Source organism: Tinamus guttatus, unplaced genomic scaffold, assembly GCF_059628265.1.
Source record: "Tinamus guttatus ecotype Peru unplaced genomic scaffold, ASM5962826v1 Tinamus_guttatus_pri_ptg000039l, whole genome shotgun sequence".
Taxonomy (NCBI): Eukaryota; Metazoa; Chordata; class Aves; order Tinamiformes; family Tinamidae; genus Tinamus; species Tinamus guttatus.
This window is the reverse complement of record NW_028288573.1, coordinates 314,253-333,347: the sequence shown is the minus strand read 5'-3', so window position 1 is coordinate 333,347 and position 19,095 is coordinate 314,253. Positions and strand designations below refer to the sequence as shown.

Sequence of the window (19,095 nt, the reverse complement as noted above, 5' to 3'; positions counted from 1 at the left end):
GATGAACCTCAGTTCCAGAGAGATCTCCACAGGCTTCAAAGGTCGGTAAGGCATGGTCCTGCAAACTTGTCCACTCACATTTCAGTCTGCTGGGGACCATGTAAGCAGCTGAGACAGATGAGTTCTGATAGGCAATGGATGCCTAGAGAGAATGACTATTAGCACTTGCACATCTTTAGGACAGCCTTCAGTAGTAACTTCTGAGCGTTCCTTCAAGGTGTAACAAATACTATTCAAAATCAAACACATCTGTCCTCCAGGGGCCGCAAGCAGCTCACCTGGCAAGAAGAATTAAAGGGCATCTGTTTCCACATGCTTTCCATTATAATTTTTCAGTTCAAGAGATTCTTCTCTGATGTGAAACACTGTTAGAACAGGTGACCTTGGGTGGGAAAAGGAAGACTCCTGGCTGTGCAATGGTTTATAAGAGTAGTGACTCCATATGACACATACAGCATAAAAAACTTGGGTCTAGTTGTCTACCCTGTAGCTTCTAGCACTATAGCTTACAAGACACAAGCTAAGTAAACATTTAGAAAAGCAAAATTATTAAAGCACTTTTATTCTGATGTTGCTTTAGAGGGATTTAAAGTTAAGAGACATTTGATTACAAACACTGTCTCTCTCATACCTACTCTAGAAGGGCTCCATATACACGTCTTCCCACATTCAAGCAGGACAACCGCATGTGATGCTCAGCTGGAACAAGTGAGCAGAGTTCAGCACAAACATATGACTCTAACATGACAATACAAATATTGCTAAAGTTGATACGGATGCAACATAATGAGGACTAACTATATAGACCAAAAGGAATGAGAAGAATCCTCTTCAGGGGATGCAAGATATTCAAGATCCTCATAGGCCTATATAAAGCACGCTTGTCATCTCTGACTTGCAGGAACATGAACAAAGAAAAGCAGTGTAAGTTTACTTGAACGACAGCCGATCACGGGGTTTCTCTAAGTTTATCTGACATAATGTTGTGTATAAAAGACAACAAATCCTCAAATCTCATGGATTCTGAGAGCAAATGGAATTAAGTCAGAGTTTTTTCAATCTGACATGGGAAATAGTTTGATTTGACTTGAGGAATACTTGGCTGGGCCAAGTTCAAAATGGAATTTAAATCTCTTCCTGTATTTTCTTCTTCTTTCCTATGCCATCCTTCTTAATGCTACAGTATAAACTTCACAATCTGTCTTTCTCCCCCTCTTCCCCTGGAGGGATCTCCTACCTGATTTTTTAGCCCAGTCTTACTATGAAATACAGGATGTGCCAAAAACATTGTACCATAACATTTATATTAAATGCCATGAAAACTAACTTGGTGATTAAGAAATGTATTTTCAAACATGGACTAACTACATCTGCTGCTTAGTTGTCAGGAGCACAAACCAAAACAACCAAATTCCTTTTTAGAATCAGAAGTTTTCTAATTCTCATAACGGATTTTCACAAATTTGATATTTCTCAATAAAACACAAAAATGCACAACCCAGTCAAACAGTGCTGCCTGAGGGCCAGCTCTAACGGATGAATATGGGCAGAGTGGCACTGAAGTCAGAGGGACTTATTTGCACTAGATGAACCTCTGCCTCCCTTTCCAAAGAAAGACATATAAGCCCAGCTCAATGGAGTACTTAGGGGATATGCCCAATATTAGTGGTGTGATTATGTCCAGTGCAGCTGAAGAAACTGCTTGCCTGTCTGTACCCTTGAGTTAGGTAACTTATTCCAGAGAACCGTGGAGGATATTCTGCATCTCTGTGATTCTTCATTGCCTGTACTGTTATGATTTTGAGAGTGTGATACTGTATAATCAGTAACCAAGCCTAGGTCATACTAGTAAACAAAAAATTCTTAATCGACTATGAAAATAGAGGATTCCATTTTTATTTAAGCAGTTTTCATTATATGCTTACCAGCAGAGTTAATTATGTGCCAGGCGTCCCATATCTGTTGGGGATTAGTCAATTTATTCATTTGAGGCTAGTGAGAGTGATGTGACCACTTACTTAGTCATTAGAGGGCTACTCTGGAATGGATGAGCTGAACCCCTCTCCAGCACTATTGATGGTACTGACTGGGAGGATGATTTAATTACCAAAATAGAAAAGTGTAGCAACATTTAAGGCACCTTAGGCTAACTTGTCTGCCCACATCTGCCATGGCAAAAGGTTATGGGTCTCTCATAGACCTGTGCTATGCCTGCTTGCCTCCGACAGATGCATCTGATAGCCTTTGTGACTTGAAATGTGTAGGGCTAATTGAAGTAAACCCTAGATCCCAAATGATTAGCTTCAATATCTAAATTCTCATTTAAGTTCTCATTTAAGTGCAGGTGTCCTAATCTGATGCTGAACCCCACCGTGACTATCTCAGCTGATTATACAAATTAATGTAACTCCTAATTCACAGAAAAAATACCATGACATCACCCAGGTACAAAGTGGTGCATTTTTCTAAAATTTGTCTTTCAGAAAACATTTTTCCTGCTGCTAAAATCTCTCTTCTTTTGCTTCAGGCCTGACAGCTGCTCTCATACATGATTCCTAATGTATGATTCCTAATATGAGCACATAAGAATTAAAATCTCTACCAGCACTTTATTACAAGGCATGACCTTGATGCTTTGAGTCTCTATATGGATCCTCCCCTACAAGCATCTATTGCAAAATGTTTATATATTTACTTAAAAAAAGCTATCTTTTGTGGACTATGTCTGAACCATTAGTTGCCAAAACTTTATGAAATTCTATACTGGCCATTGTAAGTAAGTCCACTAACCAATGTGTTATATCTCCTGTCACTTGGAAAGCAAACCTTTGGGAACTGGTAGTGTGCTGATGGTAATTATTTTTCTTTAATCATGATGAAGACTTCAACCATTGCTTTACAGGTGTTATAAGGGAAATCTGGATTAGATATAAGAGTGTGGTCAAATGCTGAAACAGGGGGCCAGGGAGACCCTGTAATCTTAATCTTTGGAATACTGAAAATTGGTTATGCAAAAACCTGAGCAGCCTGATCTAAGTTGGTTCTGCTTTGAGTAGGCATTGGAGTAGATGGTCCCTGAGATCCCTTGCAATCTATATTAGTCTATTAGACTATCATTAGTCTATGATTATGTGATTTTATTTTGGCACTATTCACCAGAATAGTCTTAAAATATAAATTAAAAATATAATTCTTTTGAAATTATACACCAAAAATGATGCAATATTTACTGTGTTCTAATGCCAAAAGTTTCTCCTGGTAGAATCTACTGCTGTTTAGATGAAAAGTCTTATTCTATACCTGGAGGAAGTTTAATCAGCTTCCAATCCCGAACTCTCTGCATGCCACAATTGAGCCTGGCCTTTCAAAGTGACTACAGAACAATTAATCTTAATGCACCCATCTCTGTTCAAATATATTCTATTTAACAATAATGGTACTCTTCAGTATGCTACTGAACTGATACATTTTATTAAATTAATAGGTTTCTACTCAGACTTACTTTCCCCCTGCTCCATGGCAAGTAGTATGGCTGGATGCAGAACATGCAACGGCTAAATAAGAAACATGCAGTTTTAAAATTTTGACTCAACGTATTTCCAGCTAGAGTTGGCCCAGCCCTTTTTGTTAAAAGCAATCATTAAACAAGGCTGACTGTAGAATTTCAAGCATTACAGGAAAAAAAAAAGGGTTTTGTATTTTTTGGCACTGAAGAGCTAAGAACTGGGGAAGCAATATGAACTATAGCTAAAGAGCAAGATGCAGTGGCATAGAAGAGATGGGCATGAAACACGAGGTGAGGGATTTGACTAACATCTTGCCTAACTCTAAACAACTGGATTCATCTTTCACTTTTCTGTGCATCAAAGTGCTCAAAGTAATACTTGTATCCCCTGCCTTGGTGTCCTTATAAGTTTTATGTGATAGTTTTCTTCCTGTTTGAGGGATTCTATCTTTCTGTTACAGTAGAGTCTTGCATTTTCTGTCCCAAAGGATTCCACCCATCCAACCTTCTGTAAAACATACCTTTAGATCAGACACATCTCTGTAGCACTGCTCAGAACGGGTGTGATCGGATAGCTGCACATTCCAGAAACATGGAAGCTGATAGACAAGGAAGGGATTTTGTTTGATGACTGCATTGAAGATATCCTAGTGGACAAAAACAGAGAAACATTGGTTTCACAGAGAGGTGATCTCAGAACCTCTGAACTAACTGTCCTTCCCCCTGTCACAAGGAAAAGAGCAAACTGAATTCTGCCCATCTTGCTTCAAAATCCTGTTTCCATGAAAGGTGTTACCACTCTAAAGGTGATGTGTGGATCTGAATCAGAGGAACAAACTCTCTTGACACATAGACCTAAAGAAATATAGCATAGTTTTCAAAGTGTGCATCTTGTACTACTGGCAAGAAACATGGTTTCCTTTCTAGCCATCAGGAAGACTAATATGCAGTAGATGACAAAATATCTGCTGTTAGTAAGTACTGCATCACTTCTTAGTAAAGGAGATGAAAGCGATCCTAGCAGCTGAACTGCTTCGGTATGAATTACTGTGTGGGATTTTAGCTAGAATTTTATTGTTGTAACAAGTATTTCAGATATTTTGTAGGAAGGGCATGTAAGATAGATGTGTACAACAGTTTATACCATAAGGGCCAGAACATGCCCTGCCTTTGTGCAGATCTCCAGTTTGAGAAATAAGATTCAGGAATGGTTTTCTGGTTAAAGCAGCAGGATGAGACAAGCAACCTTTGTCCAATCTGCAGAATTCTGCCCCACCATGTATCGAGTCACTAAGGACTGCATCTAAAATACACTGAAGCTGCAAGTGAAGTTCACCTTTTCATGAACTTAGTAATTTTTGGATCAGACTGCAAGAGTACTGTACACAGATGTGTGCAGTAAGCTCCATGCTTGTCTCACAATGGCTGGTCATGAGCCAGATGCTAACTCAGAGTCATGAAAAATATCTGAATATGATTCTATACTTGAGCTAATATGCTCAAGCTGCTGAGCAGGACTCTCTGGTTCAGGTCCAGTACTATATTAACAGGGCTTCGAAATTAAAAACGGATAGCTGGTAGGAAGCACATGGAAAGTAAACATGCATTTCTCTCTACAGACATATTAGCCATTCTATACTATTTCACTCAGCCTGTTTCCCACTGGTGGCAGGGAGACAGCAGCACTTTTTCTTCACGGGGTATTGTAACAAAGAGCACATTAAAGACTGGGTGGACTCATCTGCCAGAGACAGCAAAGAAAGGTCTAGAGACTCTTACAGTTGGAATCAGCCTAGACAAAAATGATGTATTTGGACTTCTAAAGTCTGGAGGATTTTATGTTAAAGAAAGAGGAAATTAAAGCTTTAAAACACTAGTTGTCTATCTTATGAATCATCTATAGAGGAGGCAAAAATGCCAGCACAGTAAGATAAATCTCATTAGTAAATTTCCATTTCTCTCTTCCACACTTTCCCCAGAACAATGATGCAAGAAACGGTAACTGCAGGTACAGTATTTCATTCCTTCATCCACCCCTCATCATCTTTCTTTTTCCTATATTCCTCAATCCATGAATTGTCACTGCTCCACCACGTCCCACTCACCTGGTCAGCCAGTGAAGTGGAGAGCATGCTCATTAATTCCCTCTCTGCTGTAAGTCTCCACATCTGCTCCCATTTCATCTTCCGTAACTTATCCAGAAGCAGCAGGATAACCCCTACAAGAAAACACAGCACAGAGAACAAGAGAAGCTGTGATGTCCCATGCCAGTCAAGGCCCTTCCTGTCTACATGCTGACTTACAGCAGTTAAAACAAGGACAAGAACCAAGACTGAGCAGTGGACACCATAACTTTTGCTTTATGCAAGTGTAGGCATTTGATTGAAACTAGAATAAATACTTTGGTGATCCTTCAGTTCACATATCCTAATGAATCCAAATAAACAGCAAGGAGAAAAATTATATTGAATACAGAATACAATAAAGAACTAGAGCCTCATTGTGCCAGGGGCAGTTTAAATGTAATCGCCCAAAAGTGAGAGTCTCAACAAAAACAAAGTAAGAAGGCAGCTCCAGAACATCCAGGCACTAGAAGGACAATACTGAGGATAGTCAGAAGAGAAATCTGAGTGGAAGACGCTAAAGATTTCACTTCATCATTAAAGCATTCCTAAATCCTTGAGGCTGCAAGACAAAGGGAGAATCAGCAGACAGACAAATACCAGCCTATGTATACTTATGAGAAGAACAAAGTAGACAATAAAACTAGCAAGAGGGGAAGCAGAGGAAGAACTGAAGAACAGAAGGACATAGTACTTCTAGCAGTTTCCTTAACTGATAAAACCTCATTTCATTAAGACATGATTAGCATGTGGATTAATCCTGACAAAATAAACCAGTACAGGTGATTCGTATAGCAGAAGTTAAATCCATGCTAGTGTTATCACTCTAAAGACATTAGACCATCTCTTACAGGAAAGAGAGAATGAACTTCTTTGCTCTCAGAAGTGACCCTCACTATTCCTTATTTTAAGAAGTGATAGGCTCTGAGAGGCAATTCTGACAAATCACAGTCTACCGGGGAAAGGATAGGGACAGTCCTGATCTGAGGTGACAGAGTTGCTAGTATGGGTCTATTTCTGTCATTGACTAGAGGTCTGCTTCTTGCGAAATCCTGCTGTTTTATTGAGTTTATATCTAAACAGTAATGATGGGGACTATGCTGATATAATGGAGAATTACACCCATGTAAAGCATTTTACTCAATGCAAATGTATGTGAGGTGAAATCTGGCCCCTAATACTTATTCCAACTAGACAGAAAGATACTCCAGGCCACATTCAACCTAATAAGAAGTTAATCATCTAACACATCTCACTGAAATCCTTCAAACTTTACTGAACAACAAGCCATCCTGATAAACAATGCTGTTTACCACCTTGTTGACAGTGTCTATCACTACAGCAGCAAGCGTTAATAGAGCAGGATCCTCAGGAAAGAAAGCTACACCTTAAGGTGGAAAAGAGACAGCTCAGCATACTCTGTTACTCCTTGGCTGTTTTGTGTTTGGACAGAATCCCTTGTGTGGAGGAAAGGAAAACAGCAGAAGCAACGAGCTGGACTGAAGTATCAGCAAAACCTTTCCTACGGTGTCTCACAAAATCTTACTTGAAAAATTAATTCCAAAGGACTCAGATAAGAGCACTATCATGGGAAATATATGCTAGCTGGAGGACCATAAACAAAGAATGCTGATAAACAGCAGCATAGCAAGTTGGCAGGAGGTACCTAGCAGGATCAATGAGAGGTGCCGTGTTCCTTCACATCTTCATTAGTATTAGAGGGAGTAAACAGAATAGCAATGACATCCGCAAATGACATTAAACCAGAGGTCTTGTAACAAAAAGTACTGACAACTGTAGAGAAATGCAACAGCTACCTAGAGGAATATGAAAAGCGCAAAAGCAGGCAATGGGAAAAGCTGCCCAAGGTGGGTCTGAAACGATAAAATTAAAAGTAGTAAAAGTAGAAGAAATGAAACGTAGTCTGAATAGTCAGGAAAAAAATAATAAATCCTTTATGGTAAAATAACCTAAGAATGTTAGATAAAATGTCCTATATCATAAACCTTTAAAAATAGACTACAAAAAGATTAGCAAATACATAGAGATGGACCAATCCTCCATGGGTGGGGATAGAACAAAGCAGGTTCTAGATCACTCATACCTTCATTTTTTTATCACTTGGCAAATTCCATTCTACTACAACCTTAAACTGCCATGAATAAAAACAAAATCTCTTCTGGCAGTGATTTTTTGGCCTATATTAATTGTGTTTTCTACTGCAGCCCATCTGATTCCCAAGAATGCTGGAACCTTTACTGGAGGGATCCCCTTTCATATTCAGTGAACCTTTCTGCTTCCAGCTGTTGTAATGGAAAGGGAGACAGTGTCACAACAGCCTGTAATGTGGGTTTTTTTGGCCAGTGTATTTGTCTCCTCTCCAGCATATGTAAATCTTTAGTGGAGTGGGTGGTGTGTTTACATTAGTTCCTCAGAGCACATTATCTGAAATTCCAGATCAATGTGAAGAAGATTCCTTCCACTGCAGGGATAAATTAGGTGGGATAACCTCCTTTCTGGCAGTGTCTTATTTCCAGTTGCAAAAACTGTCAGCTTTACTTCAGCAGCATGCTATAACTGAGGACATTCTTCACTAAAAAAAATAAAGAATAACTGCCAGATTCTGTTAACTCTAGTGTAAAAGTTTTTATATTTTATAGACAATAAAATATTTTTCTTAATAAATCTTCTTTAAGCCTCCAATGTGAGGAAGAAAAAAAGGAATTGTTTTTATATGCAAAATATTCTTCAGGTTTTGTCTTCCAGTCTTGTGCTAACAGCAGATTATGGCATCACAGTTAAAGAGATTATGATATCCTGAGGGGCCATCATGGTAGCAGCAGAAAATTGGAATATATACAAAAAAAAGTTTTGAATTATGATGAACAGTAGCTATGGAAAATATTTGGAAATATTATTACCTAATGAACATTATTTAGTGCAAAAGAAAAGCAAAAGTAAGTAGGTTGAAAACTTTGAAATTACTCATGCAAAGGTAAAAGTACTTGTTTGTTTTCAGAATAAAGCATTTATTTATACTTTTATATTGTTCTGTTACCAAAATCAAAGATAACAAATGCAGCAGTTTTCTGCAACCCTGACCTAACTCCAGTCTGCATAATTAGTGTGCAGGCAAACTGCCTAGAACCAGAGAAAGGAAATATTTACCCCAAAAGCCCCTTCGTCAAAGTCATATTGACTGAAATCTCTAACTAAATTCAAGACGACATAAAGATGAACATAAGGGGATAGGGACTTACCCTCAGCTGCTGTGCTGGGGGAGGAAGAGATTGTAGAAAAAATGATCAAAGCAATCTTTTATGAACATCTGGCCCCAGGCAGTGGGACTGCTCCTCATTTGATGAGAGCAGCACTTTGCTTCCCTAACCTACCTGAGGGAAACAAAAAGGAAACTTTGCAGGAAATAAACAGCAAGAGAAAACTGGGAACCTCGATGCCTCACGGTTATTAAGTGACTTATGATCAGTCATAGAATACCCTGTTTTCCTGATCTTGAGGAACTGGTTCAGACATATATGAAGTTACACGTATCTTGAGGGGCTCTTGGAAACAAACAAACAACAACAAAAAACCCCTCACCCTCTGTCTAGGAAGGATTTTTGTTTATGTGGTTCAATATCTTCAGTATGCCTCTTCCTTCATGTTTTACTACTAAAGATGTGGATCACATAGTTTTACCAGTTTTACCTGACTGCCATTTTCTCCCTCCCCTTGATGAGACTTTGCTTGAACTACCAAAATCATACAGACTCTGAATTGCTATAACAAACAAACTAGAAAGGAGTTTCTCCAAAAACACAATTTCAGGAGACAAAAAAGAGGGAAATTTGTTGAGTAGATTAGGCAAAATATGGTAAATATTTTGCATAAAATATTTTTCCTGAAATGTCTTGTTTTAGAAGTACCATGATTCTTTGTTTGGCACATTTCGAAAAACAACTTGGGGGGTTGGACAAGATGATCTCTAGAGGTCCCTTCCAACCTCAACCACTCTGTGATTCTGTGACTTACTCTAAAATTGTATTTCTCATTTCAAAGATGATATAAATTAAAAAGTTTATTGAAATGGTTACATCACTAGAGAAGGAAAACAAATGTTTCATCCTAGGTCTAATAAAATTTTGAAATCACCTGAATCACCTGAATTCTTTCTCTTCTTTCCTTTTTTGATTCCATCATTTTTTTTCACTCTCCAAAGTTTCACTTAAGCAATGGTTTCAGAGATGTTTCAAGGCATCTTCTTTTTTCATTGCTTCTTTTTTCATTGCTTCAGAACCAATTATTTTATTAGATTTTTCCCAATGGCAAATTGAAAGTTTCCAGCAAAATCAGCAATTTTCCTTGGAATGTTATCAGGCAGCATCTTTGTAATATAGATTATGACTTTTACTGAAATGCACAGCAGAACATATAGCACTATAGGAAATAATAAACAGCATTTTTAGCAAGAATAGAATCACTGACATTACAGTGAAACTGGACAAACCTTCAAACTCAATTAAGGTATTAGAGTGTCCATTTTAAGAAGGCTGAAAAAATACTTAGCACTGCGGGTTGAGCTACTAAGAGCCATTACCTGTAAGCACTACTTTGATCCTTACTTTCAGGTGGGAAAAGATGCTTGGGTGAGCTGCTTAGGCAATGGCAGATTAAGTGAGCAGCATCTCGGAGTCAGTCCTTTTTAGGATGTTATAAAACTCTTCTCACAGCTGCACCTAAACAGCCAACCACCTAAACAGCAAGCAGATTTCTTCATAGTACTTGACAAAAGATAGGCAGGACACACTTCGGTAATATTTTTAAAGCAATAGTCAGTTTTAAAAAATCAGTGGGATTTTACAATACTTAACAAGCACACCGGAAACTATATACCAAACTACTGAGTCTTATATGATGTAGGGAGTAATGTTAAACAAGACAGATGTTAGGGAGATTTAATACAAGAAATATCTTTGACCCAGACATTTAAGGGAGTATGAATAAGCTATGTTCATAAATAAGCTATGATTTAGCACCAAAACAGATTTAGGTCAAGTTTAGGAGCTATGGAAAGGGACTGTAGTCTGGCCATCCCTGGAGACCTGCCGTGATACATAGTTACTGCCATTTGCACTAGTAATCCAGCAAAGTTTTCTGCATGTTCTTTTAGTTCCAGCTTACTATACCCCTAATCAGTAGAAGTGACTATAGTGCATAATGCTGGGTTTGTGGCTGTGCCTTTGCAGGATCATAGCCCAAAATACCAGTTTGTCAGAGACTGAACTTGGAATTCAGCTGGGCTACACCATGAACTGTGATCAATGTCCAAAAAAGTACATGATACAGACACACAGCATTCTTTTACGTAGGGTGCACACACAAAAAAAAATCATGTGCATATATGATTGTGGTAATTCTTTTCATTGACTGTAGCCTCTATGCTTAATCTGCCATAGCAAGAACAAACAGAAAAACAACATATATACTTGTTATGAATTTAAAAAAATGGAATTAAAGATACAATTCTACAACAAGCCACATATTTCTGTCCAAATAGCCACAACAGTAAATGCCTACATTGTACACATTTCTAAGTTTTCTCTTTTTAAGCCTTTGGTGGATGGAAATCACTGAAAGACAATAGCTGCTTAAGATAGAAATAAGTGTTTGTTTTACTTGATTTCCAGACCATCCATCTAACTGCTGCTCATTATTTTACTAGCCAGAGCATTAGTACAAAAAAACATAACTTATGTCTACAGCTTTTAATATGGAATGACCAGAAGATAGTAATTTTAAATAATTTTGTTATCCTGATATATTATTTAACTGCGCACTTACATGCACCAGCCTTATTCTCCAAAACAGAGTTTCATGAGGTAAACTGTGTAATGAAAATATGCAGTGATGCATATTGGGTTAACTTTGAATAAACAGTAACTCTACATTTGAACTTTCCCCTCGGAAAAAAAAAATAAGGCAAAGAAACGGTTTTAAATAGAAAGTGGGTGTCTCTCTGGGCATGGGAACAGAATGCCCAGTCCTCCTTCTCTCAGTGAACCTGTGATAAAGTGCATTTTGAAATTTATTGCAGCTACTCTCTTGGGAGCCTCATTCCTCTCAGAGCATTATAAACATTTTGTTTACACTTCCTGATGATGGTTCAATGAAACAAAACACTTGGTGGTGCTGGTGGTGGTCTCTCAGATCTTGCAAAATGAAATCCATAGGATTTTTCAGAGTCAATTTCTGGTTCAAATAGAGCACAACTTCTAGAAAAACATTCAGTCTTGATTTAAAAATTTCCAATAACGGGTAACGTATCACAAACTTTGGTAAGTTATTTCAATGCATAATTATCTAGATGAAAGATACATCCCTTATTTCTAATCTGAACAAGTCTTTGAACTTGCAGCCATTTGATCTTGTTGAACCTTTGCTAAATTGGCAAGCCCTCTATTAACAAATGTCATTTTCTTTGCAGATACTAATAAGCCACAACCGAGCCAACCCTTGACCTCCTCCCAGATAAGCTCCTGGAGCAAATTTCGCCAGTTGTATGAGAAGATTTCTAATACATATTTTTTAATTTTCTTAATTTATAAGTACCCTTGACTATGCAGATTGGCCCTGAACAAGTGCGTACATATGTATTCTTTCAAAAGCATCCACTCCAAGAAGGGATCTCTAGCTCCCAGGTCAGCAGTACGGAGCAGTTATACACACACTGTTCTGGGTCTAGATCCTTCCTGAGGAAGCTGACCTCTTCCATACTACACAGTACTTTTCTCTGAGGATGTGGATTTTACTCCTTGTGTCTTAGAGTGTAAGAAATATTTTATGTTTGCTTTTATCAATGTCTGATATAATGTGAAAAAACATGTTAGAGTTTACTGGATCAGAGATTTTATTTAATGAAGCTGAGGGTCTATGTTGCATGATCTCGAGAATGACGTAAGAGCATGTGGCAGCGTTATAACGTGTGCAAGCTTTTGATGCAGTATTGAAGGACAAGAAAGAGGAACCAACCCACATTGTAGCCCCATCCATGCTACCTTCAAGAAACATTCCTTGGAGTGAACTACCACCAATACTCACTCACTATTTTTTTTAGATAGCTAGGCTGCTCCCTGAGAGCAGCAAGCTTCTGCGCACTTTGGATGATCAGGGACCCAGCACTGAAGAGCAAATTAGGAAGCTAAGTACGTTATCCAACAGCGTAGATGCACCCAATATGTTAGGAGAAAAACAAACAAACAAAAAACTTATGCTAAATTAAAAAGAAAAAAAAAACAAGAGAAAAAACCCACAGTTATCTTCATCTCATACTTGAGATGTCCTTGCTTACACATTTGATGATTACATGAAGTGTTTTGGCTACCATATTAAATACGTAGTCTATGTTCAGCTGATTATCCATCTTGGATGATCTATTCTTTCCTGTGCAGGTGTATTTGGAAACAGTGATTGCACAGAACATTTCCTTCCCCAGATAAAAAAAAAAGTGGTTTGATATTCTCTGAACATCTACCCTGGTGAAAGCAAGCATCCCTTTCCAAACTAACGTATCTTGCACTCTCTACAAAAAAAATCACTTACATTTAAATGAAAAAAAAAAATAGAATCTATTTCTTTATCCCCAACTGCTGTAAATTAGTTTAGGTTCACTTAAGTCAACAGACAGGCTTTTATAACAGATTTGGACTTATGCATGATACTGTTTTTTTTCTTTTTCTTTGTCAGTGTGGAGTACAAAGTGAAAGTTAATGAAGAACATTGCTTTAGATTATGTTTTTTATGTTTTTTTTTAACATTTTTTAGTATTTCAGGAACATATTTAACAGGGGCTGATCCGTCAACATTTTACAGGGTTTTCACTTGGGACTATGTGAAGAAGAAAATCGCACACTGAATAGGTGGCAATTAACTTGGCTAGCTTCTAACATTAGAAAAGTCATCCACAAGGCTAATTGTAGGGACAGGCACAAAAAGCAAGAACCAGTCACAGTTTTTCATGGTCAGGTGCCCAGTCAAGGTCCTAACAGCAGAGGAGGAAATGTGGATCTGGAGGCTGAACAGCCTCTCAGGTATTTCTTTACAGTTAGACAACAAAGGGGATTGTGGATTTATGTTCAGAAGCAGCATAAAACATTTTTATTTTTTTCACTTAATGGGCAGTTTATAGGGTGGACTAGATTCGGGAGAACAAGATGTCCTAAGAAATTCATTAGGAGAAGGAAAGCAGCAGCACAGAATGACCAAGCATTAAAGATTAAATAGAGCTTTTATATATACATATATATATCCTTATATATATATATATACACACACATTATACGTATATATATAATCCAGACAAGAGTCAGCTAAATGGTCGAAGGGCTGAACCATATGGTATATGAGGGGAGGCTAAGAGAGAAATGGGTTTGTTTTAGCCTGCAAAAGTGGAGGATAAGGCAAGATCTTATTGCTATCTGCAACTTCTTAATAGTAACTGACACAAGCTGCAGCAAGAAAATCTCTGATTACGCTTTAGGAGAAACTTTTCTCATTTTCAGCTCTTCCAGTCATGACAGTAGTCAAGTCCTGGAAAAGGCTTTCTGTGCAAAGCACCTGGCTAGTACATAGAGCCCCAGAATGGAGTCCAACTGTGATCGTTCTTTCTTTGTTTTGAGACAATGGCTAAAATCTCTGCTTCCATATCTACAAAAAAAAAAGAACTGCATTTACCTAATTGCCTTTATAGAGCACAGTGGGAAGCTGGAAAGTGAACTTGCAATACAAAAGAAAAAGTACTAGTTTTACTGCTACTGTGCATTTGCCTAGGGTTCTCCTGGCATATAATAAAGGTTTTTGTTCTCCGTTTAGGCACCTGGATGCCTCCACTAAGCTTTTATGTACATGTATTTTGTCTGAATTAAATTTGCTAACGATGGCCCTCTACAAAAAAGAGGGCATTTTAGAGTGCTGAGCAACATAATTATTCATCAAGCTACATATATTTACATAAAGAACTGCCTTTATCAAGCTAAAAATACTGCACTTCAGAATGATTTTTAAAATAATTAGACTGGAATAGTAAATATCTATATCCTATTTATGTACATTATACGAAGATCTACATTATGAATCCAGGTCAAATTACTAAAACACAAACCTTGGACAATTCAGTCTACTCAAATTTCTTTTTAGTTACCCCAGTACAATAGAAACTAGAATCTGGAATGGACTCTCTGAATGCAATTCATTGTAGGTTTCTTAGGAGGTGAAAGTTGTCCGTCTAAATAAAATTAGTTTTTTTTTTTTAAAAAAATAAATTTATTACAGAGCCTGATAGATATCAAGATATCAATCAAGGAACACAGGATGTATCTTAGAAAATGCAATGAACAGAGGGCTAATTTGGTCCCATTATTATGTGAATAGGCCTCTCAAACTAGAGGCACCATTTTCAAAATCAGATACATATTGACCTGCATTTCAGAAATGTCAAGAGTGTTGTAAACAAGTTCCTGATACATCACATGCTTTAGGTAGTGAATGAGAAAGGCTGAAAAGGAATATATACTCTTGCAAGTAGACAGGTTTTAGACTATTTTATTTAGGTTATTTTAAAGTGTAACCTAAGGATTACAAGCAGCAAAAGAATTGGCCATTAAAAGCAGAATTATTATTTCAGCTTTCAAACACTGACACAGACAGCTTTTTTGTTGACCCTAAAAAAAACAGTGTGTGGGCATTTCCTAAAGTACTTTCTAAATAATGACACCCATATTTTGAATACATTTCTGTGCAGTTAGAGCATATGTGTACAAGTGTGCTTTGCACTGATGTTGCACCATATTTCCTGTATGAGCTCACAGTCACTTACAGAAATAACAATCTAATTCAAAAATCTGAACAATAACTACAGCGTGAATCTGAGAAGGTGAAGTGAGTATTACTTTTTGCCTTGGTGCAGATTTCATTTTTCTTCTTTTTAATTTTATTTCATTAAGATGCATTTTATATCTGTTTTCAAAGGCTCTTATATTTACAACTATACACAAGGATAGCAATTCCTGAACGATTGGTACCAAAAGTGACTAAGGTTTTATGTAATTGGAGGTATAAGTATTTCAATGGCTTTTAGAGAGGACATAGCTAAACTGAATGTAATTTTCCTAAGCCAGGGCCTGATGCTGGATATTTAAGGGTGCAAAAACTCAAGAGTTCTCTGACTTCTTCATTCATTACGAAGACTGTGAAAAATCGCCTCTCTCAGACAACATATTCCTTTCTCTACACCATGAATGTAAGTGTTAGTGATAGTCAGCAACTATGAATTATGATTATGGAATGCATAAATTATATATGGATGGATCTCATAGGAATCTGAGATTTATGGGGAAAAAAAAAGATAACAGATCCACACAGAACTAGGCAACAGTAACTGCTCAAAGCATTAATTATTCGACTTGCTGAGAATCACTTGAGCTTAAAAGTGCTCATCACTTATTAATATCAGATCTGATACAGTGTCCAGTTCATGGAAAATTTTTTTGGAACTTAGCTGTTCACACTCATAGTGAAGAAAGGCGCATAGACCACAGATGGAGTCAGCTTCTGCTTTTCTGGATCAAGACCATTGACAGATCCATGGAAAACTCCCACCTATTTCACCTTTCTCCATCAGCCATCTGCTTTCAGCACTGAGGATTCCCACTATCATCACGGAGCAGCACAAGATGTGATCCCGAACTGCAGAGCATACAAGTGGGTTGTCTCAAGACCCTTGTGTTATGTTCCTCATAACACTAGTTAGTGCCTGGTTGTTCCTAGTTAGTTCTTGCATCAGGCCAAGATGGCTGCTCTCAGAGTCAGAAAACATAGGAAAAAAACAGATCTTAAAAAAGGCCATAGCCTAGTATAGCTGCCCTCCAGTCGTAACTGACAAAGTGACAGTTTCAGTCTAAGGCTCTTACACTGTTCTAATTAAAAATAAAACTTAAGCCAAAGGTCTTCAGCGTTTTAGGTGGTGTTCTTTTCCTCGGTTTACTATAGCTCTTCTTGTTCGGTTTTGGCATTAATTTTTACAGTCTCTACTCCTGTAAGAATTTTACAGACTTCATAGTGGAAAGGGTCACTTTGAGAAATGGTTCCTGTGCTGTGGCTTGATAGAAAATGAATTCTGAGTTGTCTCAGGAGTAAATGGGCAGTATTGTCAAGAGACTAAACTCCTCAGGGTCCTGAAACCTCTGCATTGGATATATTGCCTGTAATTTAGACTGATCCATTTTAAAGTTCCATTTGAAAGACCTGGGAGTCAAATTCTCAGCTTTTCTAAGTCAGGCCAGATGCAGTACAGCCAGAGCAGCCAAGAGAGATTTACATCACCTGAGGATGCGGCTTGAAATCATGACAACAGAGTCACCAGAAACTGTTTTTAAAAGCTATTCTCCAGCTTGCTGGAAAATATAATGCAGAGAAAGCACTAAAAGGTTATACGTTTAGCATGTCTTTGAAAAATATTTTTCTAAGGATTAAGAAGGCCATTACTCCAGAAATGAACATCAAACCATACAAAGCAATTTTGGAGCTGTCAGTTTAGCATCTGTAAAGAGAAAAACCATAGTACAGCTTAGGCAATACTTTCAAAAGAACAGTTTAGTCCATAAAAAAACAATGCAGATTACACAGATTGAAGTGTGTGTTTTAACTAAAGTACTGTGAGCCTGTAAATGCTAATCTCAGTGCAGATATGCAAGATAGGCTGAGTGTCACATTCCAAGAGTATTTGACAAGGTTGTTTACTGGGTTTTGGTGAATGAGATACTGAAGAAACTCTGGTACCTATGTGGCACTGAAAGAATTGTGTTTAAAATGACCCAAGGAAATGAAAATTTGTTTCAAACACTGTGAATATAGAATAGGTCTAACTAAGAACATTTTATACAAGATGCAATTACCCCTGACTTGGAGTTTGGCCTGCTTTTCCTAAGGTTGTATGATCATGGACTGAAGTTTGACTTGCATTATCTGCCTGTGCAAATGAACAAGAGGGCTAAAAAAAAAACAAACAGAAAACCTTTCCTTCAATATCTGCATCCGCTGCCTGGAGATTTGGTCTGGACACACAGGAACAGGAGGACTCATACGCTTAGTAGGTTTAAGGAGTGGAGAAGAAATAAACAACTTTTGCCTTTAATGTATCTGCCTTCCAGATTCCCCCAATCTATACACTGTCCAGCTGTGCTGAGATATAGAGAGGAAGAGGTGAGTGAAAAATGACACGCCTTAGGATCAGGGAGGAAGCAGTGGAAGGCAGTGGAAGAATTTTGACTCACAGGAGTTTTCTGCATCACATCTTCCAGGGCTGGACCTGGCTGAAGAGACACACATAAAAATCTCTTTGCATAAGACTACAGCTTAAGACTGTACTAAAGCACTCTCCCAAGAGCACAGTCTCTTATTCCTTCCTTCTGATTAGTCTTTGTTGAGCTCATTGAAGTTTTAGGATTTTGGGGACTCTTTTATGCTTCCTTAATACTGCCTTAAATACCCAAAGCTCTAAATTCTCCCTTTCCTGGCCCAGCATTGATCAAAAATTTTGCTTAGAGTTACCATCTCTTTTTTGCCTCCTCCTTTAGTTTTCTGAATCCTCCTTGGCCACAGTACTGTCTGCAGTGAACACACCAAGCAAATCCCAGTTTATTTTGTTATTTCTTCTTCTTGGAGGGGTATATACCTCCAGTCTCTGCTACCGAGACAATGAATTTAAGTAAAAAAAGTTAAAGCAAATTATGCCCATTCTGTTAGTAACAGATCACTTGCTACCACTCAGAGCTTGCGGTGTTTCACTCAAGGACCCCTTGTTGCATATATGAAAAAATGTCATTCCACTATTATAATCACCTTCGCAAACCTCCATTGATTATCTCTTTAAAAAGTCATAACTGCATGTGAATTGTCTGAAGAAGGAAACTGTGAATAGCCTAAAATCATGGGCAAGATTCTTCATGGATAGGCAGCTATGTATTCATATTTATCACAAGTTAACATACACAATAAATGTGAAGGACTATTGATATCCAATTAGCTTTGCTTCCAGTGGAAGAATTGTGTGACTGACTTTTAGTACTCTTAAAAGAACATGCATCAGTAAGTAATGACAATATAAATTAAATCTTTACAGCATTATTATTTACATAATTACATTTTAGATGATAGCATATATGTGTGAGTTACTTTAATGGCATGTGGTTGTGCCGCATTCTTTTCTTCAGCATTAAAATAGCAGAAAAAAAGATAAACTTGAAAAGTAAATTTGTAATTATGAAAGTAATTATAAAAAGTGGTAATCTTTCAAAAGAACAAAAGATTTTGTGCTGTAACACTGAACAGAATTGTCACCGAGGAGTTTTGATTATGCGTTATCATGAGCTTTCAGGCACCAGGGCAAACCCATGAAACTCAGCTTGCTTTCAT

General features: G+C 37.6%; 1 protein-coding gene across 2 annotated transcripts in view; it reads right to left on the bottom strand.

Moving 5' to 3' along the window:
• The window catches only part of LARGE1 (LARGE xylosyl- and glucuronyltransferase 1), a 259,553-nt gene that overhangs the window by 34,806 nt on the left and 205,652 nt on the right, over positions 1 to 19,095 (bottom strand). For both annotated transcript variants that reach the window (XM_088535285.1, XM_088535296.1), the window contains 2 exons: positions 5,611 to 5,723; positions 4,027 to 4,152 (listed from right to left, as the gene is read on the bottom strand). In XM_088535285.1, coding sequence (XP_088391411.1) covers positions 4,027 to 4,152; positions 5,611 to 5,723 — 239 coding nt within the window. The remainder of the gene's footprint in view (positions 1 to 4,026; positions 4,153 to 5,610; positions 5,724 to 19,095) is intronic.